The 27,997-nt window shown below is 35.1% G+C and overlaps 4 protein-coding genes across 7 annotated transcripts; 1 reads left to right on the top strand and 3 right to left on the bottom strand.

Annotated features, from left to right (window-relative positions):
* Window positions 1-7: 7 nt before the first annotated feature.
* LOC112734686 (eukaryotic translation initiation factor 3 subunit I) lies at window positions 8-2,761 on the top strand. The gene is made up of 7 exons (XM_025784117.3): window positions 8-407; window positions 526-653; window positions 839-958; window positions 1,080-1,169; window positions 1,276-1,362; window positions 1,479-1,558; window positions 2,500-2,761. The coding sequence occupies exons 1-7, from the start codon at window positions 8-10 to the stop codon at window positions 2,573-2,575; spliced, it is 981 nt and encodes a 326-aa protein (XP_025639902.1). The 3' UTR covers window positions 2,576-2,761.
* A 1,685-nt stretch (window positions 2,762-4,446) lies between these two features.
* Window positions 4,447-7,276, bottom strand: LOC112734683 (protein NRT1/ PTR FAMILY 8.3-like). Of its 2 annotated transcripts, none has more exons than XM_025784112.2 (5): window positions 7,091-7,276; window positions 6,729-6,831; window positions 6,390-6,607; window positions 5,774-6,279; window positions 4,447-5,630 (listed from the first exon to the last, which is right to left on the bottom strand). In XM_025784112.2, exons 1-5 carry the CDS (start codon window positions 7,139-7,141, stop codon window positions 4,784-4,786), a joined length of 1,725 nt encoding a protein of 574 aa, XP_025639897.1. In that variant the 5' UTR covers window positions 7,142-7,276; the 3' UTR covers window positions 4,447-4,783. The 2 variants fall into 2 exon arrangements, with proteins under 2 accessions (XP_025639897.1, XP_025639898.1); XM_025784113.3 differs by lacking the exon at window positions 7,091-7,276 and adding an exon at window positions 6,930-7,048.
* Window positions 7,277-8,069: 793 nt separating this feature from the next.
* On the bottom strand, window positions 8,070-13,582 carry LOC112734682 (protein NRT1/ PTR FAMILY 8.3). 3 transcript variants are annotated; one of them, XR_011878125.1, is made up of 7 exons: window positions 13,205-13,582; window positions 12,514-12,619; window positions 12,214-12,431; window positions 10,886-11,442; window positions 9,810-9,862; window positions 9,370-9,726; window positions 8,070-9,045 (listed from the first exon to the last, which is right to left on the bottom strand). XR_011878125.1 is itself a non-coding variant. In XM_025784110.3 (5 exons), exons 1-5 carry the CDS (start codon window positions 13,298-13,300, stop codon window positions 8,214-8,216), a joined length of 1,809 nt encoding a protein of 602 aa, XP_025639895.1. In that variant the 5' UTR covers window positions 13,301-13,582; the 3' UTR covers window positions 8,070-8,213. The 3 variants fall into 3 exon arrangements, 1 of the variants encoding a protein (XP_025639895.1); XR_011878128.1 differs by having other exon boundaries at window positions 9,656-9,726; XM_025784110.3 differs by lacking the exons at window positions 9,370-9,726; window positions 9,810-9,862.
* Window positions 13,583-15,611: 2,029 nt separating this feature from the next.
* Window positions 15,612-20,213, bottom strand: LOC112734681 (protein NRT1/ PTR FAMILY 8.3). Its single transcript, XM_025784107.3, has 5 exons — window positions 19,656-20,213; window positions 18,931-19,036; window positions 18,629-18,846; window positions 17,501-18,057; window positions 15,612-16,689 (listed from the first exon to the last, which is right to left on the bottom strand). Exons 1-5 carry the CDS (start codon window positions 19,704-19,706, stop codon window positions 15,867-15,869), a joined length of 1,755 nt encoding a protein of 584 aa, XP_025639892.1. The 5' UTR covers window positions 19,707-20,213; the 3' UTR covers window positions 15,612-15,866.
* Between the last annotated feature and the right edge of the window lie 7,784 nt (window positions 20,214-27,997).

Below are 27,997 nucleotides of genomic sequence, written 5' to 3'. Positions count from 1 at the left end.
ACACAAGATGAGGCCGATTTTGATGAAGGGCCACGAGAGGCCGTTGACTTTTCTGAAGTATAATAGGGACGGCGACCTCCTCTTCTCTTGCGCCAAGGACCACAATCCCACCGTCTGGTTCGCCGATAACGGAGAGAGATTGGGAACCTACCGTGGCCACAACGGCGCCGTCTGGTGCTGTGACGTTTCACGTGACTCCACGCGTCTTATTACAGGCAGCGCTGACCAGACCGCCAAGCTCTGGAATGTTCAGACCGGCCAGCAGCTCTTTACATTCAACTTCGATTCCCCGGCCAGGTCCGTTGACTTCTCCGTCGGTGACAAGCTCGCCGTCATCACCACCGACCCCTTCATGGAGCTCACATCCGCTCTTCATGTCAAGCGCATTGCCAGGGACATCTCCGATCGTGAGTTTCTGTGCTCTTTGTTTTGCCTAATTAGGGGTTTTGGAAGGTTTGGTCTAATTAGTTTTGGTGATATATTGTGATCTGATTTTTTTTTGTTTTTAAAAAATTTTGTTTCCAGAGACTGCGGAGTCTTTGCTTGTTCTTAAAGGGCCTCAGGGAAGGATCAACAGAGCTCTATGGGGACCGTTGAATAAGACCATTATTAGCGGCGGAGAAGATGCCATTATTCGCATTTGGGATTCTGAGGTAAAGTAAATTAGCCAAATGATTATGGTGCTTCTTGTGATTGGTTTATGCATGGATCTTTAATTTGTTGTTATGGATTTTGTTGCTTTGTGCTTGATTTAGAGTACTTTTGGGTTTTGTCTAGAAGAGGAGAAATTGGTTATTGATTATGTTTTTGAACCCAAATTGTTTTTTGAACTTTTTAGACTGGAAAACTGCTCAAAGAGTCGGATAAGGAATCCGGACATAAGAAGACGATAACATCACTTGTCAGATCTGTTGATGGTTCACATTTTCTCACTGGCTCCCTCGACAAGTCTGCCAAGGTATTCAACATTCTAAATCTTTGTTGTGATTTTCTATCCTCGTTAGTACTGATTGCTGTTTTTTAATCTGCACTAGATATTATTTTTTCATCACCTAACATCATCTACCCATGTGTTTTAGCTTTGGGATACAAGAACGTTGACACTTATCAAAACTTATGTGACTGAACGCCCAGTGAATGCAGTTGCAATGTCACCTCTTCTTGATCATGTATGTATTCTATCTCCTATTCATGTGGTGTTTTGCAAGAGCAATTGATTTTGCTTGGGAGCTACTTATATGGTCTTCTAAATATTTTGTCCTCTGTATCTTAAAGGTGGTAATTGGAGGTGGTCAGGATGCATCAGCTGTTACAACTACTGATCATAGAGCTGGGAAATTTGAAGCCAAATTCTTTGATAAGGTATATTTAGTTCTCTCTCCTATTGTCTGTTTCAGTTCCATAATGACCTGAGCTGCATGATTATCCAATTATCCTGCTTATTATTTGTATGATGTATTTCTTTTCTGTTTACCTAGATTCTTCAAGAAGAAATTGGTGGTGTTAAAGGGCATTTTGGACCAATTAATGCATTAGCCTTTAACCCTGATGGGAAAAGGTATGACTGCTGTTCTTCCTTCCCCTCCCCTTCCCGTTTCAAATTTTCCTGTTGCAACATGGATTCATGGAATGCTAGTATTCTTTCATTATTGGAACTTACCACAACTTAGTTATGCTAGTTAGCACTTCCAATGTTGAAAACTATGGCCATGATTATATTACCCTTACCATTTTAATGGTTAATTGTTGAAAATGATTTGTGATATATAGAATGTAATATGATTACCTAATACATGTACCCAACCGTGGGAATTGGTTTAGATCTCTATAGTGTGTATATGCGAAATATCATCATTCGTATAATGGTGATAGTGTTGAAATCTAGCATTGCGCTATTTAAATATTGTTGGCATTTTTAATCTTATTCTAATGCCATATATATATATATGATGACTTGATAAATGATATATAATATGTAAGCCTCAACATTTGGTAGCATAGATTAAAATTTACTGTTGGCTTGGATTATATACCTCTATTGCATTGTAATGGGTTAGTTTGTAAGTGCAACATTCTTAGATATTATGACCGTTTTATCCAAGTGAAGTTCCTTCAAATGCATGTAGCAATTGTTCAGGTGAACAACTCAAACTTGATTTCATATAATATGTAGCATTGGATTTGTAAGAATGGATGTAGGTAGTTTGTTGCGTCTTTTCTTTAAAAAAATATTCATATATTTCAAGTTACTCCCTCAAAATAAGTGTCTTTTTGAAAAATTAACGTATTTAGACAATTATATATGAATTTTTCAATGAACCTACAAAGTAACTTGTTTTGATAATGGGGGAGTAGTTAATATTTTTGTTTCATCAGTGTTTAGTAAATTGTTTTAACTTGCTATCCTTCATGTATAGTGTGATACATGGTTCTGGATTACTTTTGAATTGTTTCTTTCATTTATTTTAATGGGCATCTGATATATCGTGTGTTTTGTAGTTTTTCAAGTGGAGGTGAAGACGGTTATGTACGGTTGCATCACTTTGACCCAGATTATTTCAATATCAAAATATAGGCTTCACAAGAGTAATTTTTTATATTGGCTGCGGATAGTAGAATTTAGCCTTCAATTGCTTTCATAGCAATTAAAATGGCAATGTGGTTTCGAAAGCCCATCCATTGTAATGAAGATATACTTTAAATTTTGATCCATGTTTTGATTATTACACTAAAATTAAGAGTTATGAAAAATCTTGTGTAAGTTTTTCAGTGTCATCATATGCATGGCGTAAGTGATTTTGATCAAAGTTCTTGTTTCGGTTAATCACCAAATTATTAGATGCATCCTATGTGGAATTCATCCAAAATCCGGTTTTAGTATTATTATTTTTTAAAATAGTGTTTGGACGAGCCTTTTATTATTTAATGCCCTTTTAACACAGTTCAAGTCTCAGAATGATAGCCATCAATGCATACACCGCCTTGGAACCAAATATAATAAACTTAAGCACACAAGAATCCTAGTAATCTGAGACTTGAAATATGATTATAATGGTATGAGTAAACTACCATTTGTACCTACAAAAATTGAAAATGCTGATATATCTACCCATAGAAAAAGAAAATTATCATTTGTATCCATGAAATATGGATTTTGCATAACAAAATTATCCAAACACTACAAAATTATCTAAAATTCTTAAATTACCCTTATCTTCACTACTACACCACCTCTTTCACCCAATCACCTTGTTAATCCTAACCCTCTTCACCTAGCCACCACCCTCCTTTTCCTTTCTAATCTCAAATCCCACCACCATTTCATCTCCTTTATCACTATCATCGCCCCATCACCACTATATCTCCATCATCATCTTTTTCAAGCAACAACAACAATAGAAAAAGCAAAGAGAAAAAACTGTTCTTCCTCCCTCACTGAACACCGTCGACGACGATGGTGGCAGTGACACCAACCCGCGCCGTTGCCCTTTCCTCCTTCTCCGATTTCTTGCGCGCTCTCTTCCTTCCAGACCAGCGACAACGACAGATCTAAAGTGTGAAGAGAAAGTATCACGGCGCCGATGCCCTCTCCTCCTTCTCCGATTTCTTGCGCGCTCTCTTCCTTCCAGACCAGCGACAACGACAGATCTAAAGTGTGAAGAGAGTGAAGAGAAAGTATCAAGTCTGAATAACCAAACACAAGCCTCGTGTATTTGGATTCACTTTTTCTGGGAGAAAAGAAAAATGGCGAAAGAAACAGAAAGAGAGAGAGAGAGAGCTCGCTGCGGTTTTGGTTCACAAAGGAGACCGTGGTGGTGGCGGCTAGCGCGGTGGCTCGTCGGGGGCACTGGTTCAGGGATGAAGAGAAGGTAGCCACGGTAGGTGAGGGTGGTGGCGGTGAAGAGAAGGGGGGGGGGCTACGACTCTAGGATTGCTGGCGGCTGTCTCTTCTTCTAACTCAGGTGGGGTGTGTGTGTAATGTCTCCGTGTGTGAGTTTTGGAGGAAAAGAGAGTGGTGGCTGGGTGAAGCAGGTGGTGGTGGAATTTGAGATTAGAAAGGAAAAGAGGGGTGGTAGCTGGGTGAAGAGGGTTAGGGTTAGAAAGGTGATTGGGTGAAGGAGGTGGTGTGATAGTGAAGATAAAGCTAATTTAGGGATTTTAGATAATTTTTTAGTGTTTGGATAATTTTATTATGCGAAATCTATATTTCATGGGTACAAGTGGTAATTTCCTTTTTCTATGGGTAGATATGTCAGCGTTTTCAACTTTCGTGGATATAAATGGTAGTTTACTCTAATGGTATTGTAACTTTATTTCGTAAAGACGAGGACATTCTTGGGGACATGTCGAAAGTTCAACATCGCAAGTGGGGACCTTGTATACTATCAAGCCAGTGTAAAGAAAGAAAAGAAAGAAAGAATGAAGGCTACTCTGCATTTCAGTGTGTATCGAAATATATAGACTCTGGTGAGACGAATTTAACATAAATTTAATAATTTATGAATTAAACGTATTGATGATAAACTAAAAGCAATCGAGGAAAATGTTTAGGGAACTGGGTATGGGATGACTACTTGAAACCTAAGCTAGATTCAACCCGATAACATCAACAATAACAACAGCTTCAGCAGTGGGGATACAAGATCCTCTCATTCCGTTTCATTCTCTTGTAGTGAGTACAGTGGTTCACTTCTTACTAGTTCTTGGATTAGTGACCAAAATCTCAAACAGCTCTTCTAAGACTAGGATCAGAGCATCTCTTTAGAATTCTACCAGACACAAATTAATTAAGCCTTTGAGAAAGGTTCCTGCGATATGCCTTCTGTTTGTACATTCTAGCATAGACAATGTAAACCAACATATTTAAGAAACTAAGTGCAGCTAGAAGCCAGAAAAAGTAATCAAGATGGCCCTCATTCAAATTATCTGGTAGCCATCCATGACTTCCATCCTTTCTTGTGAGTCTAGCAACAATTGTGACAACAAAAGAACTCAGGTAATTTCCCAGTGAATTTGTCAGAAGCGCCAACGCGCTGCAGAAACTTCGCATCCTATCCGGCGCTTCCTCATAGAAGAACTCATGCTGTCCTATAAAGTTGAACACCTCTGCAGCACCTAGCAAAAAATACTGAGGTATTTGCCACAGTATGCTAAGTGGAATAGAAACATCTTCATCTACCAATCCATGTTCTTGTGCTATTTGTAATCTCTTGCTCTCTAATATAGCTGCAGCTGACATGCAAGTCATGGAGAGAAACAGGCCAATTCCCATTCTCTGCAACACTGTGAAGCCTCTTGCATTGCCAGTGAAGTGTCTTGCAACTTTAACAATCACTCTATCATAGATGAGAACCCAAATGATGACACCAACTATATTAAAAGTTGAAAGAGATGCCGCGGGAATTGTGAAAGAACCAATAGTCCTGTCCATCATTTTCCCTTGTTCAATGAACAGCGAGGACATTTGAGCATAGACAGAACTGAAGATGATTCCTGTTGCCCAGATTGGAATCATGCGGATTAGAATCTTCAGCTCTTCCACCTGTGTCACGGTGCAAAGCCTCCAAGGATTAGTTACTTCCTCACTCCCTTTTTCTATATCTGATTTCACTGCAGCTTTGTCAAGGCACCTGAAGACAAAAGCAAAGCTTAGCACTGTAGGATGTAACACAATTTCGAAGAGGCATAAGTAGTACTATCAATGATTATTCAGATGAACACAAGAACAGTTCAATTCAGTGTTAAATAAAGGATATTTGAAGCTTTGACATGCCTCAATCCATTGGTATGCTCGAGTTTAAGACTTCCTTCAACAGATGAATTCTCTGCCACAGTTTCATAGAGGAGAGAGGTATCTTGAGGTACCTCCAATTTCCTCTTATGTAAAGAAGCAACAACCACTTGGCAGATTCTTGTAATAGGACTTCCCCCTGGCCTAAGAAAACGGTAGGTACGTGTACCAAGAAAGAACACTATCATTCCAATACCAATAAACGATGCTGCAATGCCATATCCAAGTCCCCATCCTATATTTTCTTCGGTCCATACCAATATGGTGGTTGCTATGAGTGCACCAATGTTGCTAGTGAAGTAGTTCCAATTGAAGAATAATGCTTTACTTGCTCTTTCCTTATGATCTGTATCATCAAACTGGTCTGCTCCAAAGGGCCATATACATGGCTTGATCCCACCAGTCCCTACTGCAATCAAATAGATTCCAAGGAAGAATACAGCACTTTGAGCTGAAAAGATTGCTGAAAGGGTCAATGTGCAGATTCCCTGTAAAAAAAAAACCTCAATTATCAACCAACTAAAGAAAAAAAATAATATAATGACACATATACAGGCAATGATATCAGGCCATGATAATAAGGCTTAGTTGAGTTTACAATGAGATAAATTCCATAGAACACAACGATTGTCCGATATCTTCCCCAGTATGCATCAGCAAGGAAGGATCCAAGCAGAGGTGTAAGGTAGCATGTTCCCTGAAAGGTGGTAACATTTCTTGCTGCAGAAACAGGCCCTTCATGAAGTCTGGTTGTTAGATAGGTGACAAGATTACTGGCAATTCCATAATAGGCCAACCGTTCGCAGAAGAAAGTACCTGCATAAATTATAGAACCATATACAAAGATAAATGTGGTTAGTACATGGAAAAAATAAGTATAAAAAAGCACCATGTATGTAAAACAGTGAGAGCAACACAAGTTTTCATAAATGATCACCTAGAACAAAGGGGCATGCTTTCCATGTCCCACCTTCGCTCTTGATGGCAACCTCTCCCTTGATGTTCACTGTCCCATCTCCAGTGTGAATAGAGTCTTCATTCTGCAAATTAACATTAATTAATGAACATGGAAGTGAAATGGAGAGCAAGCATTGCTCCTGTAGCTTCTACATATTTCACATATCATATATGCACGTACCATGTTTGATGTGATGAATGCTAATATGTGCAAGTTTTTTCACGTTAATATGTTTTCTGAACCTTACTCACTACTTGATGCAGTATGAATTATGATATGCAAATGACATAGGACAAGATATATATATATATATAATGGTTGGTAACTAAGTAGGCATGAACCTGCAAAAGACCATCTTCCAAAAGTGTTATGGGTTCCTCCAAATGTTCCATTTCTTGTTCTCTAATGGCTAAACAGTAAACACACCAGAGCCAAACATATATGACTCAAGTGCTGAGAATCTAGTTATTCTAGCTACCTATTTTTGTCGTTGACTTATATTAGTTGATCCGTAATTCGTTTAATGATATATCATTGACACGTACCCTCGACCAACGAATCATTTATAGCTTTTTTTTAGTGACTTAAATAAGCAAAACAAAAGATAATAACACAAAGATCAAGAACTGCTTAAACAGAGAGCTAGTTCCGCTTAAGACTATTCTCAAATTCCTCCCAAGGAGAGGAAAGTTCTACTTGATAAAATTATAACCTCATTGCCATCTTGATGAATCATTTATAGCTTTTGATCCACCATAAATAAATTCCACAATTTCTGAACATAGAACTAAATTCTTCATAGTTTAGGACCAACCATAAAATGTATATTTTTTACAAGGCTTACCCATTCTTCAAGTAATCGGTGACTAATAATCAAAACCAGCCGTTGATAAATTTAAAGACATTATCATCGTTTCTTATCCAATGGCCACATGGATGGTGGATACATTTTTCGTGTCGTATGAAAGCTCCTCATTGTCACTATCATCATTTTACTTTACTTTTATAACCTACAATCCTACAAAGAATGGTAGGCAAACTGTTAGGTCCACCATTCTCATAACTCATGGGTTGAGTGCAGCTTTTAAATTAATTGACGTTAGGAGAATCTATAATTTGAGGTATAGCACACTTATCAACAGTCTCTATGTCCCTTGGCATACGAGTAACGACCTTAACCTATCATAATTGTGGATACAACTATGCATGATTAAATTAACTATCCTATAATATTTAAAGTTAAACCATTAGCAGTGGTCCACATAGTTTTAGCACTATGTAACAGAAATTATTAATTAAAAGATGTTCTATCCCGTAAACTTTTATAACAAAGAATAATATATTAGATGATTTAGGCTGTGTTCCTGAGCTAGTAGTTCTCAGACAAAGAATAATCACCAAAAAGAAAAAAAAAAAGGAAATGTCATAACATGCTTCCACTCTAGATAGATATGCCTGAAGGCCTTAAAAAATAGCAATAGCCTTCTTCTTCTTGTACTTTTTGGCAGTGACAATGTACACCAACAAATTTAAGAAACTAAGTCCAGCTAAAAGCCAGAAAAAGTAATCAAGATGACCTTCGTTCAAGTTATCCGGTATCCATCCCGGTTTTCCGCCTTGTGTCGTAAAGTGAATTACCACGGTAAGAATGAAAGAGCTCAAGTAGTTCCCCAGTGCAAAACTCACAAGTGGCAGTGCTGTGCATAAAGACCGCATAGCATCCGGAGATTGATCGTAGAAGAACTCAACCTGTCCGGCGAACATGAATACCTCGGATGCACCCAATAAGAAGTATTGAGGTATTTGCCAGAGCACACTAATGGGTACAGCAACATGTTTGTCAATAAGGTCGAGCTCTCTCGCACGCTGCAGACGCATGATCTCCACCACAGCTGCGGCCGACATGCATGCAACCGAAACAAGAAGGCCAATTCCCATTCTATAAAACACAGAAATTCCCCTCTCCGTGCCGTTAATTTTCTTGGCAAGTGGAACAAGTATCTTGTCATAGATGGGGACCCACACAACAACACTTATCACATCAAAACATGAGAGGGAAGCTGGAGGGATCTTGAAGGAACCGATAGTTGTGTTCATCATCGTTCCTTGTTCCACAAACAAGGTTGCCATCTGGGAATAGACAGCAGCAAAAATGATTCCTGAAGCCCAAATTGGGAACATGCGGAGCAAGATCTTCAGTTCCTCAACTTGTGTCACAGTGCAGAGTCTCCATGGATCAGGAAAATAATCAATTTTGCTCTCAGCATCAGACACTATAGCTGCTTTATCGAGGCACCTACATTGTATTCAAAACAAAAATCACTTGGAGTTATAGAAGGTGCTGAGCAGAAAAACCTGTTCTGAAGTTAATTGGCCTGTCAAAAATAAAAAGGGTAAAAAGGAAGAACTCTAAAGCAGCTTGGAACACTTGAGCCATTATCAATTGCATATTCTTGATCAGAAGTTACTCAAAAAGAATGTCACAATCTTCAAATTTTAGCATACAATTTTCTGATGCAATAAACATTTTAAAAGGAAAAGAAAAATGTTAACATACAAAACTGTCAACCGACAAGATTAAAAAAACAAGGTAAACGAAAAGCAAGAAAGAAAATGAAACCTTCCATTAGCCTACATGGGGTAGGTTAGATATGACATTGTTCAAGTTTTTATATCTGCCATACATTGAGGATAGTTGTGATAGCAAAGCAGTTCTAGCAATGAAGGAAGCAGTAAGTACATAAAAAACTTAAGAGTCCTTGATTTATTTAGTCTCTGAATTTATTATGTGCATAGCAAACTAATGATTCCTTTATATTTTCTTTTAGGAGATTAATTGGTAACCCCTGATGTGGCATCGTAAGTGTCTACTTGGACATTTAATTCCACAGGACAGGTAACTGCACCTGCCTAGCCATGTGCCCCTCAGCCACGAAGCTTTTTAGATAGGACACTTGAACCCCCATTCATTTCTCAACTGCAAACAAGGGACAGATTCACAGAAGCCATCAGGGAGGTAGCATACAGCAAAAGAAAGATAGGAAGGTAGCAAACCCTTACCTGAAAAACCTATCCTTACGGCTGATATTGCACAAATAATCAACACATAGAGCCTGGTAAAAGGTACACGGTCTGGAAAGATTTAGCAAAAGGATCAACTAAGGAATCTGCAGTACATAAAGGACAAATAGAATTTGGGAAGGACTAATTAGAAGAAAATGCTTGGCCTGTCTATTTTATTTTTCTTCAGCATATACATTTATTTTTCTACAATGTTTAGATTGCAGTATCAATTATGGGCTTAACATCTTGTAGTACTACATCAAAAACAATATTTTGCTAGGGTTAAAATTCCAATTTGATGCTGAATTTGTATCACAATTCCCAAGTTGATGCCTATCTGCAGGATGCAGCAAATCTTCACAGCAAAAGTATCGGTGATAACAATACTACATGAGCTATACACAACAACTTTCAAGAAAGATGGTTCAGATAGTCCAAAAAACCAAATATTAATATAGACTAACGGTCTTAGCTCCTTAACACATGCCGCTAATTCTCATCCGAGTTAATGGTGAAGTGAAAGATTATCATGTAACATTCTGATATCCATTCATTTTTTCTTCTTGTACTACTCTAACATTTAAATGAGAAATTAATCCTTACCTTCTTTCACTCCAAATTCCTCCTTCTAATCATGCATCTAGGGGACAAAACAGTGACATCAATTTGAAGGAGCAAAATAAAAAGGAAAATTTTGCATAATCATCTTAAGGGGCATAGCGTTTGAAAATTCCTACCTAAAGAACATAGCAGAAGTACAGGGGCAGGGGTGTGCATGAGAAATATAACCTGCATATAGCTTGAGTTGACAGTACAGAGACACTTAACATGCCACATCAGGGTTACACTATTTATTTCAGTTAATGAGAGATAACAAAAGACTTAACTTGTTATGGGTTTTAAGATTTTACGTAATATTCAGTGAGTAAATTGCAACTCCAGGATATTTTTCACAAAAAATGTTGCCTATGAAGAAGTAACAGCTGGAGAAAAGTCAAAACTAGCCCCAATGCTGTGACAATGAAAAAAGCTATTAACTCCGACAGGAGAACTCAAAGGTATATAAAAATCACCTCATGTCATCACTATGCTCCAGTTTGCGGCTCCCTTCGATAGCAGATTTCTTGTCTGCTGTCTCATACAGGAGACTGCTATCCTCAGGGACAGCCAACTCCTGCTTTCGGGCAGATGCTACCAAAACCTGGCAAATTCTTTTAATGGGGCTCCCCCCTGGTTTTAGAAACCTATAGATTGGTGTGCCTAAAAAGAAGCTTACAATCGATACTCCCATAAATAAAGCGGGAATGCCAAAACCAAGAGCCCATCCTACATTGTCTTGAATCCACACAATGAAGGTGCTTGATGCAAGAGCACCTAGGTAAATAGAGAAGTAATACCAGTTGAAAAAGGATGCTTTAGTAATTCTTTCCTTAGAATCAGTATCATCAAACTGATCTGCCCCAAAAGATGACACACATGTTTTTACACCTCCAGTTCCAAGGGCAACCACATAGAGACCAAAGTAGAACACAAAATATTGTGCAGGAGTAGCTGGAGGACAATGAGAACCCAAGCATTCAGGAGGCTTCAAAGCAGGAACTGATGCAGAAAGAGTCAATATACACAGCCCCTGCATGAAACAACCATTCACATATTACAAATATGAAAAGACAATTAACAGCAACATGCAAAGCTGTAGTAAAAAAACATAATAACAAAGAACACTAGCATGGTGAGAAACCTAGATTTGAAGTAAAAGCAGTGTAAAAGAATGAAAAAGTTTAGATCACAATGCACCTAAAACAGATATTCAGATCCTTGTTTTTGAAGTTTCTTTGAGGGCATAATATTTGTTTTCTTCCACATCTTTCACCTTTTCCTACCCATGTACAATGACATAGGAGAATTCGCACTCAATGCAAAGAGCCGAAAAAGAGCACCTAGAAATCACCTAATATCATCCTATACACATTACAAATTTACTTGTGCAAAATACTGTGCAGTGCACATGCCTTGACTGCACTTACAATTCTTATGCAAGGATATATCTTTGATAGATAAAATCCATTTATGAAAACTTGAATTATTCAACACACTGAAAATTACTATCTTCTATTCACCAATTTTGCTCCAGATCCCTGTTAAACAATCATCATGCTTTCTACTAGCAACGAAGATAATAACATGTATTTTTGTATAATTTATAGCATGTCGAAATCAGAATATAGCGAGAATAACATGCCAACAATACTAATCTTACATGAAAGCCATGGAAGTACTACTAGTACTAGAGAAGAAGAAACTTATCATAAGAATGAACTCGTTTAATAATGTCTGTGAAGAGAAGAAAGTTTCAAAATGGATATATGACTAGAAGAAGAAAGCTGTTTCATCCTATTACCAAGAAATAAATAGTGGAAAAAACACCAATTGTCCAATATCTTCCCCAATATGTATCTGCTAGAACAGCTCCAATCAGAGTTGTAAGATAACAAGTGCCTTGCCAGATGGTAACATTTTTTGCAGCAGAGGCATTTCCTTGATGTAGTTTGTTGGTAAGATAGGTAACAAGATTTGTTAAAATACCAAAGAAAGCCAAACGTTCACAGCACTCGTTTCCTGTGATTTATATTAGATAAAAATGTTATAAACAAAATAGATTATAGATTATTTGTTACATAAGGGTAATGTAAAAGCTTACCAAGGATAAATGCACATGCTCTCCACCCGCCAGTATTCTCCTTAGGAACTGGGTTGCCTTCATAGTCAACTGTGCCATCTCCTGTATATTGCCTCTCCAATGGATCCTTCGGAATAAAATAAACAATCATGTCACATATTAAAAAAAATCCAATTTTGGAAAAATAGAAAAAGACAATCAAATGGGGGCAATAACAATCAGAAACAATTTACATTTTCCCTGTAATAATAATTGAAAGTTTTTTTTCCTCCCTAAACTATCACTATTTGAAATCCACTAGACCCCAAAAATCTTTATTCTATCTTGAGGTGAGTCCACACAATAAGGGTAATTTTGTTTTGCTGTGAATAACCACAAGTAATATTCAGAAACCAGGGGGCATATGCAGGGGAAAAACCAGAGTAGCTAAATTGTGAGCAAACAAGTAAGTTTTCAAAAGAGACTCCCTTAATCAGCCACCAAATCACAAACATTTAGGATTCTCCTCCCCCACAGCAAGTTTCAATTTCCTTTTTTTTTACCCTCCTTTTCAATCCATAATTACTTCTTATCATGATTAGGGTTACCATAGTTGTGTTTGTTGTTATCAGAAAAACAAAAAAAGCCAAAGTACCAACTAACATCATAGACAAGGCAAAAAGATATGAAGTTTGAGAGAGAGAGAGAGAGAGAGAGAGAGAGAGAGAGGAACCTGAAGAAGAGGTCCTTCTTCGATTAGTGCTGCATCATCAAAGGAACCCATATTCCCAGAGGAACCCATTTCCTCATAGGAACCTGAGGAATCCATTTCAACTGTTTATTGTTTCAGAACAGAAACCCTCTGTTCTGTTTTCGTCAGAGAAAATTGGAGAATGAAAGCGATGATGAAATATTAAATGAGTACAAGAATGTGTCACACTTCTCCTTTATTGGCGTTTCCTTCAAATTTATAAGAATAAAATATTCCTTTATTATAATAATAATAATAATAATAACAATAATAATAATAATAATAATAATATATTGATAGGAACGAAAGAATACAAAGTACCAACCAAAAATGAAAAAAAAAATGTGTAATTATGTGTGTAACAAGTGATAATTGAGAAAAGTATATAAGAAATTAAATGGTGTCACGTGGTTAAATGTGATTGGAACGCCGACCTTTCTTTGATCAAGAAGCAAGTAGCAACAGTAAAGCACGAAACTCAAGGGTGTGACTAACAAACTAAGAATACTGATAGCTTACGCCTCTTTATTCAATGATGATCAGCACAAAACTCTAAACCGCATTTATTTTGATACTCCAAAATTATATGGAATTTTAGTATTTTTAATATTTAAAATTTTGTAAAATTTAAATTTTAAAAAAATTAAAATAAAAAATTTAGATTTATTTTAAATTTTTTTATTTTATTAAAAAATTACTTTATTCTTTTCCTCTCCTCTCTAACCCAAACAGTAAATATTGTCATCTCATTGCCACTTTAAAAAGTGACATTTGATTTTAGTACTCTTTAATTATAACTTTTTAATTATAAAAAAAAAAAATCTATAGATAAAATTTTAGTACTCCAAAGTCAAGAAGAAAAAAAAAATCAAAATTTTGTTTAGTTATAATCTTTTTATTTTATTTTTGACTTGAAATTAAATTATTACAAAATTATAAAAAAAATAAAAAACAAAAATTAAAAATAAATTATTTTTTCATTAATTTTAAAAGTTAAAATATTTTTTATTATTAAATTTATTTAATTTTAATTAAAACTTTAATTTAATTATAAAAAATAAAACAATTTTGTAATTAATTTTAAAAAGATAAAAATATCCTTTTTAAGATAAGAGTTATTTAATTATTTAAAAGATTCGAAATTTATATTTAAAAGATTATATTACTTTTTAAAATTAAAATTATTTAATTTTAATTAAAAATGTAATTTAATTTAATTTTAAAAAGGGCACAACTCATTTTAATTTAATTATAGAAAAACAAAAATATACCATTTTAGGATTAGAAATTTAGAATTGTTTAATTATTTTAAAACTCCAAATATTAAAAAAAATAAAAAATGTTGTAACAGCCACCGCTCTAATGTCTAATCAGAACCTCTTATTTTATGCTTCACTTGTTTGTTGTTACCACTCCCACCACAATCATTCAATTTTCTCAGTATTATATCAAATTCATTCTTCTTTTCTTTTGCAATTATTAAAGTAATAATTGTGAAAAATAATAGTTTATTCACGTTATATTAAATCTAAAATATTTATATACCATATATTTCCTCTTCGAAAACTGACTGTCTGATTTCAGTTTCACTAATCTGACCCTCTGATGTCTTTGCAGTTGACCTCCATAGTTGAATTAACACACCAACCTCTAATATGGCCGAAACACACCACTATTAGATAATATCAAAATAAAAAACTGGTTTGAGTAATCATATAACAATCCATTTCACTCATTTATTCTATATTATCATCTCCATTATTTATTAATTAACAGACAGGATTCGCAAATGTACTAAATTTATATAACATTTTAAATAAAGATAGGGATTAACCTGTAATTCTAAACGGAATAAAAATAAATTATTGTTGAACAAAAAAATTTTAAGGTGAAAAAGGCAATCTCTCTCTGAAAAAGATTGTGTAGCCTCAACACGAGACATGATTTCAGCGTGAACACATGGTTACATGGGACCTTAAGATATCAACAGCGCCATACACATGGTTAGGTGTGTTCTGTTCCTAATTTGTATTAACATGTATTGATTGTATTCACGATTATTAACCCCTTTCACATCACCAATTATGTTTGATTATTCCCATTTATTCTCAGCGTTATATTGTAATTGAAAAACAAAAATACTAAGTAAACAACTAGCTCTGATAACGCATTATGCATGGGTAGTTGGTGGCACATGAAACATCATGTTGGTCTCATTTATGACCATGTCCCACGTAAAAAGCTGTCACAAACATTTCTCTTTACCCACAAGTGTGTTATGTTAGGTAACATCTACATCTACTCTTGTGCTTGTAGGGTTGTAGTTCAATATCCTTGGCTTCTCGCTATGAACACACATTAGCCATAGCCAAACACTGCAAATGGCAGATTGATGAAACACTAAAAAGGTTGAACCACCTTCACTATATTACACAGCTTTAACATGCAGAGGAAGTTGACATCAACTGAATACAATTTCACCTAAGCATTGTAGTAACTAGTAAGCAATGTTTGCCCTACTAGGCATACAAGCTTCCAGCTATTAGTGGAAGAACTAAGAAGTGTACATAAAAAACAACCACAGCAGTGACAGAAACAAACATCAGAAGATGCTCCAACTCCAGATGAAATGTCTGGGAAATCTTTAAGTAGCCTTCTTCTGCTTGTACCTTTTGGCCGCAACTATGTACACTAACATGTTTAACAAGCTAAGTCCAGCTAAGAGCCAGAAGAAGTTATCAAGATGACCTTCATTCAAGTTATTTGGAATCCAACCGGGCTTTCCGCCTTGCGTAGTTAAGTAAGTGACTACAGTAAGAATGAAGGAGCTCAAATAATTTCCTAATGAAGTAGTCAAGAGTGAGAGTGCGCTGCATAAACTGCGCATGGCATCCGGAGATTGATCATAGAAGAACTCAAGCTGCCCTACAAAGGTGAATACCTCAGCTGCACCCAACAAGAAATACTGAGGGATTTGCCAGAATATACTGAGGGGTACAGCAACAGGTTTATCAACAAGGTCAAGCTCTTTTGCAAGCTGCAGACGCACAATCTCCACCACGGCTGCTGCTGACATGCACAGGATTGAAATGAAAAGGCCAATTCCCATTCTTTGCAACTCTGTAAAGCCCCTTTCCTTGCCTGTAAATTTCCTTGCAATGGGAACGATTACCCTGTCATAGACTGGGACCCAGAAAATGACGCTAATGACGTCAAAAGTTGAGAGGGAAGCTGGAGGAATGCTGAAGGAGCCAATAGTGGTGTCCATCATTGTTCCTTGTTCCACAAACAATGTTGACATCTGGGCATAAACGGCTGCAAAAATGATTCCAGTAGCCCAAACTGGGAACATGCGGATCAAGATTTTCAGTTCTTCCACCTGTGTCACAGTGCAAAGTCTCCATGGATTAGAATAGTTGCCAGTTTTGCTCTCAGCCTCAGACACTACAGCAGCTCTATCAAGGCACCTTCATTTAAACAAGAGAATGGCATTTTAGAGGGCAGAACGGTAGGCGTATGGTCAAGAGAGGTAAATGAATTAAGTTGAAGAGTTTCATTTAAGTGTTGACTTAATTTGACAAAGCTGAAACGCAAAATAGAAAAACTCTAATCAATGTAAGATGAACATCCCAGTAATTCACTACAGATGCGTTAAGTAGATCATAGTCAATGGCTTCTCATACAGCTCAGTCAGAACAACATCACTGGATTCCACTTAGCCAAGCCAGATAGATAACCCATTAATATAAAGTAATTTAAATGGCAGGTTTTGATCCACATAATATGCTAACTGGACTCTAATTTTACCATATTTACCTATGTAAACAATTAAACAAAATCCTCACATAAATTCATACAGAAAATAACGAAAAATTAGATAATCCACAATTTTACATTTACAGCAACCACAGTTCATATTCCATCAAGAGAGTCATGGCTAACCACTGATGAAAGCAGATAGCAATTTGCAATCTGTCATGCACTCCAGACACCATGTATAGCCGTATAACATTATTTATCATATCCTGTCAGGCCTTATCTGGTGTGCCATCTTAAGGTACTTGCCAGTGAGACCCTCTCGTTACAACTTCTATTTCTATATTGATCAGTCCTAATGTTTCAAACTACCATTAACAATTTTAATTTGGCAAAAAGACAAACTATATTTAGCAAGAACTTTAGAAAGTTACCATGTGCAATAATATATTGTGTTTCCTATTTTTCTGTGTTATGTTTATAGCACTAGAACAGAAATACCAAGTCAAATCAGTCAATTACCTCAGTTCATCACTATGCCCCAGCTTCCGACTTCCTTCAATTGCAGAGGTCTTCTCAGGTGTCTCATACAGCAGACTACTATCCTCGGGGACAGCCAAATTCCTTTTCTGGAATGATGCTACCACAACCTGGCACATTCTTGTAAGAGGGCTTCCCCCTGGCTTTTGAAACCTGTAGAGGGGTGTGCCGATAAAGAAGCTTCCAATAGCTAAACCCATAAATAATGCAGGAATGCCAAATCCAAGTCCCCAGCCTCTATTCTCTTGAATCCACACGATTAAACTGCTTGATACGAGGGCACCAATGTTGATAGAAAAGTAAAACCAGTTGAAAAAGGATCCCTTTTTAATCCTTTCTTGGGAATCAGTATCATCAAACTGATCTGCCCCAAAAGAAGATACACATGGTTTTATTCCACCAGTCCCAAGTGCAATCATGTAGAGACCAAAGAAGAACACAGCATATTGGGAAGGAGTAGCTGAAGGGCATATCGAACCCACACACTCAGCAGGCTTCAATGCTGGGACAGAAGCAGAGAGAGTCAATGTACACATCCCCTGCATGAAACAAAGATAAGAGATTACAACATGCAATGATAATTGAAAAAGGAAGCATGTAGAAGCAACTCATCCAAGGAAAACAAATTATGCCAAAGGATACCAAAAGGTCGATATAAACACCATATTTCCTGTTACCTATAGCTTCCCGAAAGCAAGGATGAATGATGAACTTAAGCACTATAGTCAGTGTTCAAGTGGAATCCCTTTTACCGTATAGAAGGGGAATAATTTCCACAAACTTTGTTATCCTTCACCATTTTCCAATCATTTACTAAAACATGTCTAAAAAGGATTCATATTTCACATAGAAACAAGACCTGGATGTAATCCAATGACATCACATCACAATTACAAATTTCATTATGTAAAAAAAAGAAAAAAGAAAAAAAAAAAAACCGTAAAATGCATATGCCTCAATTATGCTTATGCATTGCAATATTGGCATAATGCATGTATGCATTTGCTTCAGCTATCTAAGAAGTTCGGAAGGTTCAGCAGTATATCAAGACATCTGTAGGTGGAATATTAATTGATTAAAGAGAACAAAGCTATATTGGTTTGTAATTACAATGAAGTAAATCATGGAGAAACCAGCAATTGTCCAGTATCTTCCCCAATAAGCATCAGCCAGAACAGCTCCAATGAGAGGTGTAAGATAACAAGTGCCTTGCCAGGTGGTGACATTTCTTGCAGCAGAGACATTTCCTTCATGTAGTTTGGTGGTAAGGTAGGTAACAAGATTTGTTGCAATGCCATAGTAAGCCAAACGTTCACAGCACTCGTTGCCTGTAATCCATATTACATAGATATAGAATGAACAAAATAGATTATGCAATGCATAAGAAAATAAATGAAAAAAAGAATGTTTACCTAAGATAAATGGGCAAGCTCTCCAATTGCCAGTATTCTCCTTAAGTACAGGCCTCCCTTTAAAGTCAACTGAGCCATCTCCAGTGTATCTTCTGCTCTCTTCATCCTTCAGATATGAAATAAACAGTTAGAAGTTATAACCTCACAAGTCACAACATAAAACCACTTTCTAGTACAACACTCACCGACAAAAAGGAAAAAGAAAAGATATAGTGACGTGACCTAAGCACTGTTTTGGATACTACCAAACTGCAGACAAAAGAAAACATAGTACCTCTGGTTTTCGTTAATAGTTCTTAATTTCTTATCCTTAATTCCTCTTCACAAACATGAAGTATATCGATATTTTAGATCTGGAATGTAAAGCAGGTCAACTCATCACACCGATCAAAATGAACACTAATAAACAGAGAAGGGATTTTCAGCAAAGCCAATCCTAATGATTTAACAATCAACATCACAAAATATTAAAAGCAACCAGGATCCTCATTAACTCTTTTGCACTCACAATCTCAAATTTCCTTAAAACAAACCTCAACAACAAGAATTTAAAGATAAAAACACTTTTTTTTTTTTTTTTTTTTGAGAATCTAGGCCAAGTCAAACTCCATTTACAAGCTAAATGATCCATTAAGAAACCTAAAAAATTAATGATGCAACTTCAAGTTCCCATGTTTAGTCAGAATACGTGGTATTTTGGGGGGAAAGATAGAGAAAGGAAGAACCTGAAGAAGACCCTGTTCCACAAGCGACGAATCATCATCTACAGAACCCATATCTGGTTGAGAAGAAGCCTCTTTCTGCTCCTTCTATCTCTCTCCTTCACAGTTCAGCCCTCTTTCCTTGGAGGACAGAGAATGAGAATACAGAGAGCAAATCCTTAATTCTTATGGATGAGGAAATAACCGAATGACCTCGGAATGCTAAAAAACGCCGAATTTGTTTTCTTATTATTGGAAATGGGGTGTGTCAGACACACACCACAGAAAGAGAGAAAAATCGAACGATTGATGAAAGCAAGTTGGATAAATGATAATGAAAACAATAAATAACTGAAATTGAAGGGAAAGAGTGAGAAAGGGAAAGGTTTGGTGGGGGCTGTGAAGGTGAGCAAACCGAGAAAGCAAGCAAACCCAGGTTCCCAAATTTTGACGTCAGAGGACATCCTTTTTTTCTAAAATCGCAATATTTTTCTCCCTACAAAATCGCAAGTGGAACAACAAACTCTACCAACGACTTGTCTTCTATTGCTATTCAAAATTGCTATTTCATGGGGTCAACACTTTTTTCTTTTAAGGGTGTTATTTACATATTAAAATTAGAAGTTAAAGTAAACTGTTATCTTAGTCAAAATTCTCTTAGTGGATCAGTAGATTTTCGTTATCTTATTAATAATTTGGATAAGTATTGGATGAAAGGTTGTTCTGAAAAATTAAAAAATGTTAGTATATATTTTTTAGGTTAAATTTTATATTATTTTAAAGAGTTTAATTTTTGTTTAAAAATGTCGTTTTTATGATATTTTTTAAAATTAAAAGACTTACATCACCTTGATTTAAAAGATATTTAATCATGTAATTGATTTTATGGCTAAAAATACTACTTCAAATTTGGAAGAATGACTTTAGCCTTAAAATAATTTTCATCATTTCATTTGTCTAAATAGAAATTAAGCCAATTAATTTAGTTTTGTTTTTTTATTTTTTTATTTTCTTTTTTTTTTATGTGTAGACACAAAAAATACTATAAAAATATATATTTATGTATTTTTATACATATATATTGATTTACACATATTTTTCGTTAAATTATCAATTATCTGAATAATCAAATATGCCATAGACAATTTTGTTTATAATAATATAATAATATTTTTATAAGATGTAAAATACATATTTTTATATACAGTAATTGATTAATTATTAATTTTTTATGCGTATAATATGATTAAATTTAAATATAGTTAATATCTTTTGTTTGGAAATATGGCACATATAATGAGATGGAAGTAGATTTTTTCAATTTTTTTTTTTTAAATTGTTTAATAAAGTGTAATTTTTTATTATTTAATATTTTTTTTATATATTTTTTCTTAGTCTTACTTAAAGAATATAAGGCAAGAGGCCACACTTTATTAAATAATTAAAGAAAAAATTAAAAAAATTAGATGATCCATTCTCTATATATAAGTCTTTGAAAAAGTTTTATAATAAATTCATAGATTTTTCTAGAAAATAAAATATTAAACAAGTCTAAGAAAAATTTGAAATAGACTGAATAAGTGAAAAAGAAAATATCATGTAAGTTGTCAAAAAATTAACACGCTAGAATTATCTATAAAGATTTGTAGCTTATGATATTATCATTCATCTTTTATTATTGTAATTTTTGGAGGACTTATTTAACACATTTTTTTAAGTTCATCGCAAAATTTTTAAGGATTTTTTCAAATTAATAAATTAAATACTATATTTACAATTATATATTTTTTAAATCATTTATATTTTTATTTAATTTATCTCATTTGCACTAACAATAAAATAAATATACATATAATTTAATTATTATAACACTCCGTTACCCTAAACCTTATCTCTAGCTGTAAAGTAAAAGATAACAGAGCGTCGCGACAGTTCTAAAGCTCATACGTAAATAAATATAGAAGGAGATAGTAAAACTAGGAGCCCGATGAAGGAATAAAGTTCAAAATCACATGAAACGGAGTTACAAAGCGCGAAGCGTTTACACACGATAGCTAAAAACACAAAGGCACAAGATACAACATGAAACTTAATACAATAATAATCAAGGTAAATATATATAAGTATGATAATCATAGAGTACTAGCCGCAGCCCGCAGAGTTTAGGCCAACTAGTCATAATACAGACATAACAGAGTTTTTAAGTTAAAACATCTTATACCACTTATCTCTCAAAGTAAGCCTTTAGGGCAACAAAGTATAATAACAAAAGTGAGAGAACTACAACATAATAACCAAAATACAAGATAACAAAAGATCCTCCACTCTATTACCAACTGCAAACTCACCGAGGTGGGTTGCGACCTGCATCTGAAAAACAACAACAACATATGATATGAGAACTGGAGGTTCTCAGTATGGTAACAGTACTCAATATATAAGATATAAGGTTTCGGAATGCCAAAGGCAATTCTAGAACTTCACACCACAGATATTCAAGCTTAACAAAATAAATAAATTAAACCATAAGCCATAAGATAGGGTTATCTAAACTTAGAAAATTTTTAACTAATACTAATCACACCGCTGTATCCCACAGCCTTCACCATCCTAACCTCCTTGCGATTCCATCGCCACTGCCTACCTAACCTCCTCAGCACCGAACAAACACATATAAACCAAGAAAGTAAAACACAATTAATATATATGTACAACGAGTAAAACAAAGCAAGTAAGTATATTATACACTTAGGCAAGAGATACAATTAGGAAAAGCAAACAAAACACATAGAAGATGCACATGATGAATGCCTATCCTATTAGCTCGTGATATCACTTGTCGGTCCGTAAATGCCAACCCGACACATTCTTTCGGATGTCACCTTTCTGCCACGTCCAAGGATATAGTGCCTTGGCTTTTGTTCCGTGGATATAGTGTCTGGCACACTATCGTTCCGAGGATATAGTGTTTGGCACACTTGCATGAAATGCGGTTGCAAAATGTTGGCAAGAGGTGGTGTAGTTTCTTTATGTGGGCTGATAAAGTCCAGGATGAAGAAGTAAATGGTAGAGCTAATCTTGGATTCGAAATACAAGAGTGGAGAATGAAATTTGTCTGAAAGGTTGGAAGTTTAGAATATGAAGTTAGGACTCTAAAACTGACATTTTGTTTGTTGTTGGTTATTATGATAGTAATTGTGATTGTTGTCAGTGTAGCAAGGAAGTGGTGAAAGCCATTTAGATATTATGTAATAGAAAAGCCTAAATATGATAGTTGTAATTGCTGTACCCTTTGAACAAATGAATAGAAATGATAACACAATGTTCTATTTTGTCATTGTTGTTGGTTATAATTTAGAAATTAAGAAAAATAAAGCTAAGAAATAAATAATAATACAATTTTAAACATTCAATAATAACATTCACACAAAATAAAGTGTTTCCAAATTTGTCTGTGTCAAAATTAGACATTATCAAAAAACAACATAGAGTATTTAACTCAAACCAAAACAAATACACCCTAACACAGACATGGAACTCATAAACTATAAAGGTCATTATTTAAAACCAAAATGTTACACCCAAAAAAATATCTAAATGTTCAATTCTTATATTTTCTTGGTGGTTTGAATCCTGTAATTGGTACAAGTCGCAGGAAGTTACTCAGCCTCGAAGTTGTAGCTACAGATGCACCAACCATTGGATCAATAGGAGTAGTTGTTAGTGGTGGAGTATTTGAAACTAGAATAGTGGATGGTGAAAGAGCATTTGAAACTGGAGCATTGGTGGCTGATAGAGAAATTGAAGCTGTTGCAATTGGTGGTGGTGGAAGAGTGGAGGTACGAGGTTATCTTATTTTTTGTGGGAGCTTTGTTGGCTTTGCCTAGGGTTGCACAACAGCTGTTACAACCTATAGGACAATATTTAATTAGATGAAAAGAAAGATACAAAGCAACAACAAAAGAGAACAATAATTAAATCAGAAGATTTAGAATCTGATAACACAATTTTCTGCACTTTGTAACTGTCCAAAGATTCAAAATCTGATAACACAACCATCTCAACTTGCTTTCCCTTTTTTTGTTGTATTTATTGTCACGTGACCTTTAGCTAATGCCTGAGTTGTATATCTACTATTCATTATTGTCCTTGCAGCACCCTTCTTCACGGTTTTCTTAAATGTAACACCTTTTTCTTTATTGACTTCTTTAAGATTACTTTAGGTTGGAAAACTTTACTAGGCTGTGACTTAGATACTGGTGTTGGAGTACATTTGGGAATTGAGGTTGAATTAGTAGTTAGAGGAGGCACTTAAATATGGTGCATAGCTTGGTTGGGTGGAGTAGAGGTAGCAAGTAGAGAAATTGGGTTGGAAATGGTAGGGGTTGGCTGCTGGGTGGATTTTGAAATTTCAGTAGTTTCAGGTTGATTGATAGATGGGTTTGAAACTGGGTTAGGAAGAATGGTCCTGGAGCTTGGTCTTGTTCTCAGTAAAATTGGTTGGGTAGGGACTTCAACCACCACCTCCTTACCCTTTTTGAATGGTGGTTGTTCCAAGTACATTAGAACAGATACCCATGCTCATAGTACACATGCATCTCTCCTTTGTTTCTTTCAGCATGGAAGCACATCTCTAGAAGCTTAGCATCAGAATTTAGTTCTCTTAGACCAGTCTCTAATTACCTATTTGGAATTAGCCATCAACAGTGTTCTCCCTTATCAGACCCAAACTCTTTATAGTACTCCTTGATGAAGAACACATCTAGCTAATCTGGGTCAAATTTTGGCATGTCTGAAATATGGTCCCTAATGTATGAAATAACACCGTCTTCACTCATCACAAAGGATCCGCATGATAATACACAATAGTAATGAGAGTCATCTGCAAATAAAAATTGATTATCAAAATTACCATCAATCAAGAACACACAATAAATCCAAACCCTAATCCACTATGAAAACAAATAAACTACATACAAAACAACTTTTATTTTCAACACATTCTAACCATAGCTACCATCATCGTCACGGATAAAAACAAACAACAACACAGGAAGAAAATCCTAACAAAAATTCTTAGAAAAAATACAAGATTACAAAAGGGATGAGCGAATGGATATTGACTTAACAACGTAGAAAAAAAGGAAAAAAAAGTCATGATCAAGAAAAATAGAGGAGTAGGTAGTGGCTATTTAGTTTCTCCTTTATATTTTGGTTATCTCTAACAACTAAGATGCTTCTCCTTAGACCATTATGCGTACGATAGAGATGAGATAATTACAGTGCGGTTGCTTTCCTTCACAGAGAAAATCCTTCTCAAAGTGGAGCCATTGAAAAAAATAGGGAGAAGAAGAAGAGATTTCGTTGGACTGCGAGAGGTGCATAGTCACTCAGCATGTTAAATCCCCTCTATATACACTAAACGACGTCGTTTCTATTCTATTTGGGCGCCAAATGTAAGAACCCGATTTTTGATAAATAGACTTTTCTGGTTATTTTATAATTTATTTCATAAAATTTCGAACCACAGCCCAATAAGTAGTGAGGCTGACACAATGGAAAAAAACGAAAATTAAAGGAAAAAGAAAAAAAAATTAAATAGAAAAAAAAATCATCAATATGGTCAAAATTGACTTTATGAGGGTAATTAATTCTCTTAAGTCAAGTGTGACTAGTAAATAATAAATATTAGCTTACCATTAGTTTTTTTTTCTTATTAGAGACTTTTTGAGCCTTAAATTCACTTTTAGTGACGGTTTTGCATGCGCTGAGAAAAATTCCTATAACCGAAAATTTCGAAACCAGTGGTAAAAATAATTTCTACCTTGGTAATTGTGTCCCAAGATTAATATTAGACATCTATTCATGATTTATTTCTTTAAGAATAAATATTAGCCATTAATTATTTTATCACACGGTAAAATTTACTCCGAACTGAATTTTTGACTAGTATTCCGCAAACGACTCCTAGAGACCCCAAATATTCTTACTTGCCACTCAAGTAACTTATCTCTCCTTCTCAGCCTTTCACCCCTCTCTACTGTTTTTTTAACCTCGAGTAATAAAATGTGGTTAACTGTGGATAAGCTCACCACGCAAGCGCTGACCAAGCTTCCTCGTTTTCACGCTCCTTCTTCATTAAAGCCCAGCCCTTGACTACAAAAATTTTAGCATCTTTTACCATCATAAATTCAGAAAGACTTTGATTTTTTTTATTTAAGAAAGCATTGGCCACAAAATTCACAAAACACTTTACACATTTTTACACTCTTTTGACCGAATTCTTGAGAGAGAAAGAGAGAAAATTCTTGCACTTGTTCTCTGTGCCCCAACCCTTATTTCAACTGTTCTTCTATTGTTCTTCATGTGTTCTTCAAGTACTCAATCCATACAAATACAAACTCTTACCCGTTTTCGCTAATTCTTGTATTTATACCGAAATTTCGGCAAGGTAAACTCTTGTTTCTTCTCTTTTCTTTTTCTGTTTTTTTTTGTCCAACAGTAGCTATAATGAGTTATTACTCTCCTCCATGTATAGAAAACTAGTCTTGAATTAACTATGGAGAACGCCTAAGAAGTTAGAGAAATTCGAGCTCAAAGTGGTTGAATTTCGACGTTTTTGTGACACTTTTCGATCAAAAATGAAACTGCACCACCACCAGTCGTGTCTCTCTGCCTTTATGTACACATTTTATAGTGTGTGAAAGGTTTAAAAACTGAATTAAATAAGAGGTAAGGGTTAGAAATAGTTAGAATATATATTTGTGCTTGATTAGGTGTTCATATAAGCCACTTTATGGTGATTTTGTGCTTAATTTTATAATCAGTAAATTCAGTGGTGCTTCTCTATTTTTTTCTTGTTATTTGAGTGATATATGAAGTTTATTTGCCTATGAAAATTGTATGAAACCACTGAAATTATTTGGAGTACTTGGGATTTAAGTTTCAAGCCTTAAAAGTCATTAAAAGTGGATAAAAATAAAAAACTGCACTCCTGAAAATCATCCACTAAATGATCATGAAAGTTACATGTATAAGAGTTAAAAATAGGTTAGAAAACTAATTTTAATCCTATGAAACAAAGGTGTAAAAGTAAAAAGAGTGTTATAGTCATTTTTAGGTAAAAAGAGAGTTAAAAATATAATCTAATTGAAAGACAAATAAAATTTTAAATTTAGTGTCATCAAGGATAAATTAATTGAGTCAAAATTATAAGTAAAACGGTGAAAAGTGATAACTATAATAAGTAAATAAATTAGTAAAGGATAAAATGATCTTTTAGGTCCCTAAGGGTAGAATTGGCATTAATTAAAAGTATTATAGATAATTTGGTCATAGAAAAATATTAGGATTAACCTGGCAATATTTTGACGCCAAATCAGGTTAAACGGTAAAACTAGAGTACTTAGGAGCATGTTAGTAATTTTAGGCATAAAGTCAAAATTAAAAATTATTAATTAACTTAATGAATGGTAAGAAGGTCTTTTAGAAAAAAATATGAGGGTAAAATGATAAATTAATAACACTAGTAATGAAAGCGTCACTAAAAGCTTAAAGAAAACTAGAAAAATGAAGTTATGTATAAAAAGGGTAAAATTGAAAATGTACAAAAATACTAAGGGAAAAATGATAAAATATATGACAAGGCAAAAATATTTTAAGAAATGGCCGGGCACAAGTTTTCAAAAAGAAGGGCAGAGAAATTCTTTAAAGATAAATTTTATTTGAGATGTGCCGCGGAAAAAGAACTATAAATCCCAATGTGCCAGAGGTTGTTTGGAGGCGGGTATTACCCACTGACTGTTAAAATTCTGTTTTTCCTTTTGTGCACATATTATGGCGTCAAGCTTTGCCACAATTGCCTGTGTCACGGACTGGTGGTATTCTTGACCACATCGACACGTATGCACGGACGGACGCAATCAGGAAACCATATCTAGGACTAGTTCCTAGATAACGTCGGATTGCGAGTAGTCAACCGACGCATGAGCTCATGGCCTGCATAGGACCATGCATGCATCATACTTGATTGCTGCATTTATTTGTGATTATGATTTATCTCTACTTCCTGTACTTTGTATTTGTTTATTATTCTTCTATATACTTGTGCTTGTACTTGTTTGTGTGACTTACCGACCTAACTGCGCAAAGTCTTAGACTTAGGTTGCGGAATCCCTTAGGATTCCTGTGTAGTACCCTTTTGGGAACCTTAAATTCTCATCCTTTATGTCCCGTTTTCTGCATATGCAAACCGGTGAGATCTTCTTTGAGTTTTCAGCCTTTGGACTAGCGAGCAGCAATAGCATTACAGGAGGATCATAGGCTCGGAGCGACTTTTTTTACTTCCACACAGCACTTTTGCGTTT

This window comes from Arachis hypogaea, chromosome 3 (assembly GCF_003086295.3).
Source record: "Arachis hypogaea cultivar Tifrunner chromosome 3, arahy.Tifrunner.gnm2.J5K5, whole genome shotgun sequence".
Lineage (NCBI taxonomy): Eukaryota > Viridiplantae > Streptophyta > Magnoliopsida > Fabales > Fabaceae > Arachis > Arachis hypogaea.
This window is presented reverse-complemented; position numbering and strand designations above follow the sequence as displayed.

Coding starts and splice junctions, on each gene's coding strand:
- LOC112734686 (XM_025784117.3), top strand. CDS start 8: ATGAGGCCGATTTTGATGAAGGGCCACGAGAGGCCGTTGACTTTTCTG. Junction 654..838: donor TTCGCATTTGGGATTCTGAG/GTAAAGTAAATT, acceptor TGAACTTTTTAG/ACTGGAAAACTGCTCAAAGA. Junction 1,170..1,275: donor TGTCACCTCTTCTTGATCAT/GTATGTATTCTA, acceptor TGTATCTTAAAG/GTGGTAATTGGAGGTGGTCA.
- LOC112734683 (XM_025784112.2), bottom strand. CDS start 7,141: ATGGAACATTTGGAGGAACCCATAACACTTTTGGAAGATGGTCTTTTG. Junction 6,832..7,090: donor TGGAAGATGGTCTTTTGCAG/GTTCATGCCTAC, acceptor GTTAATTTGCAG/AATGAAGACTCTATTCACAC. Junction 6,280..6,389: donor TCTATGGAATTTATCTCATT/GTAAACTCAACT, acceptor TTTTTTTTACAG/GGAATCTGCACATTGACCCT.
- LOC112734682 (XM_025784110.3), bottom strand. CDS start 13,300: ATGGATTCCTCAGGTTCCTATGAGGAAATGGGTTCCTCTGGGAATATG. Junction 12,620..13,204: donor AAGAAGGACCTCTTCTTCAG/GTTCCTCTCTCT, acceptor TTTATTCCGAAG/GATCCATTGGAGAGGCAATA. Junction 11,443..12,213: donor TTTCCACTATTTATTTCTTG/GTAATAGGATGA, acceptor TGTTTCATGCAG/GGGCTGTGTATATTGACTCT.
- LOC112734681 (XM_025784107.3), bottom strand. CDS start 19,706: ATGGGTTCTGTAGATGATGATTCGTCGCTTGTGGAACAGGGTCTTCTT. Junction 18,058..18,628: donor TCTCCATGATTTACTTCATT/GTAATTACAAAC, acceptor TGTTTCATGCAG/GGGATGTGTACATTGACTCT. Junction 16,690..17,500: donor GGGCATAGTGATGAACTGAG/GTAATTGACTGA, acceptor GTTTAAATGAAG/GTGCCTTGATAGAGCTGCTG.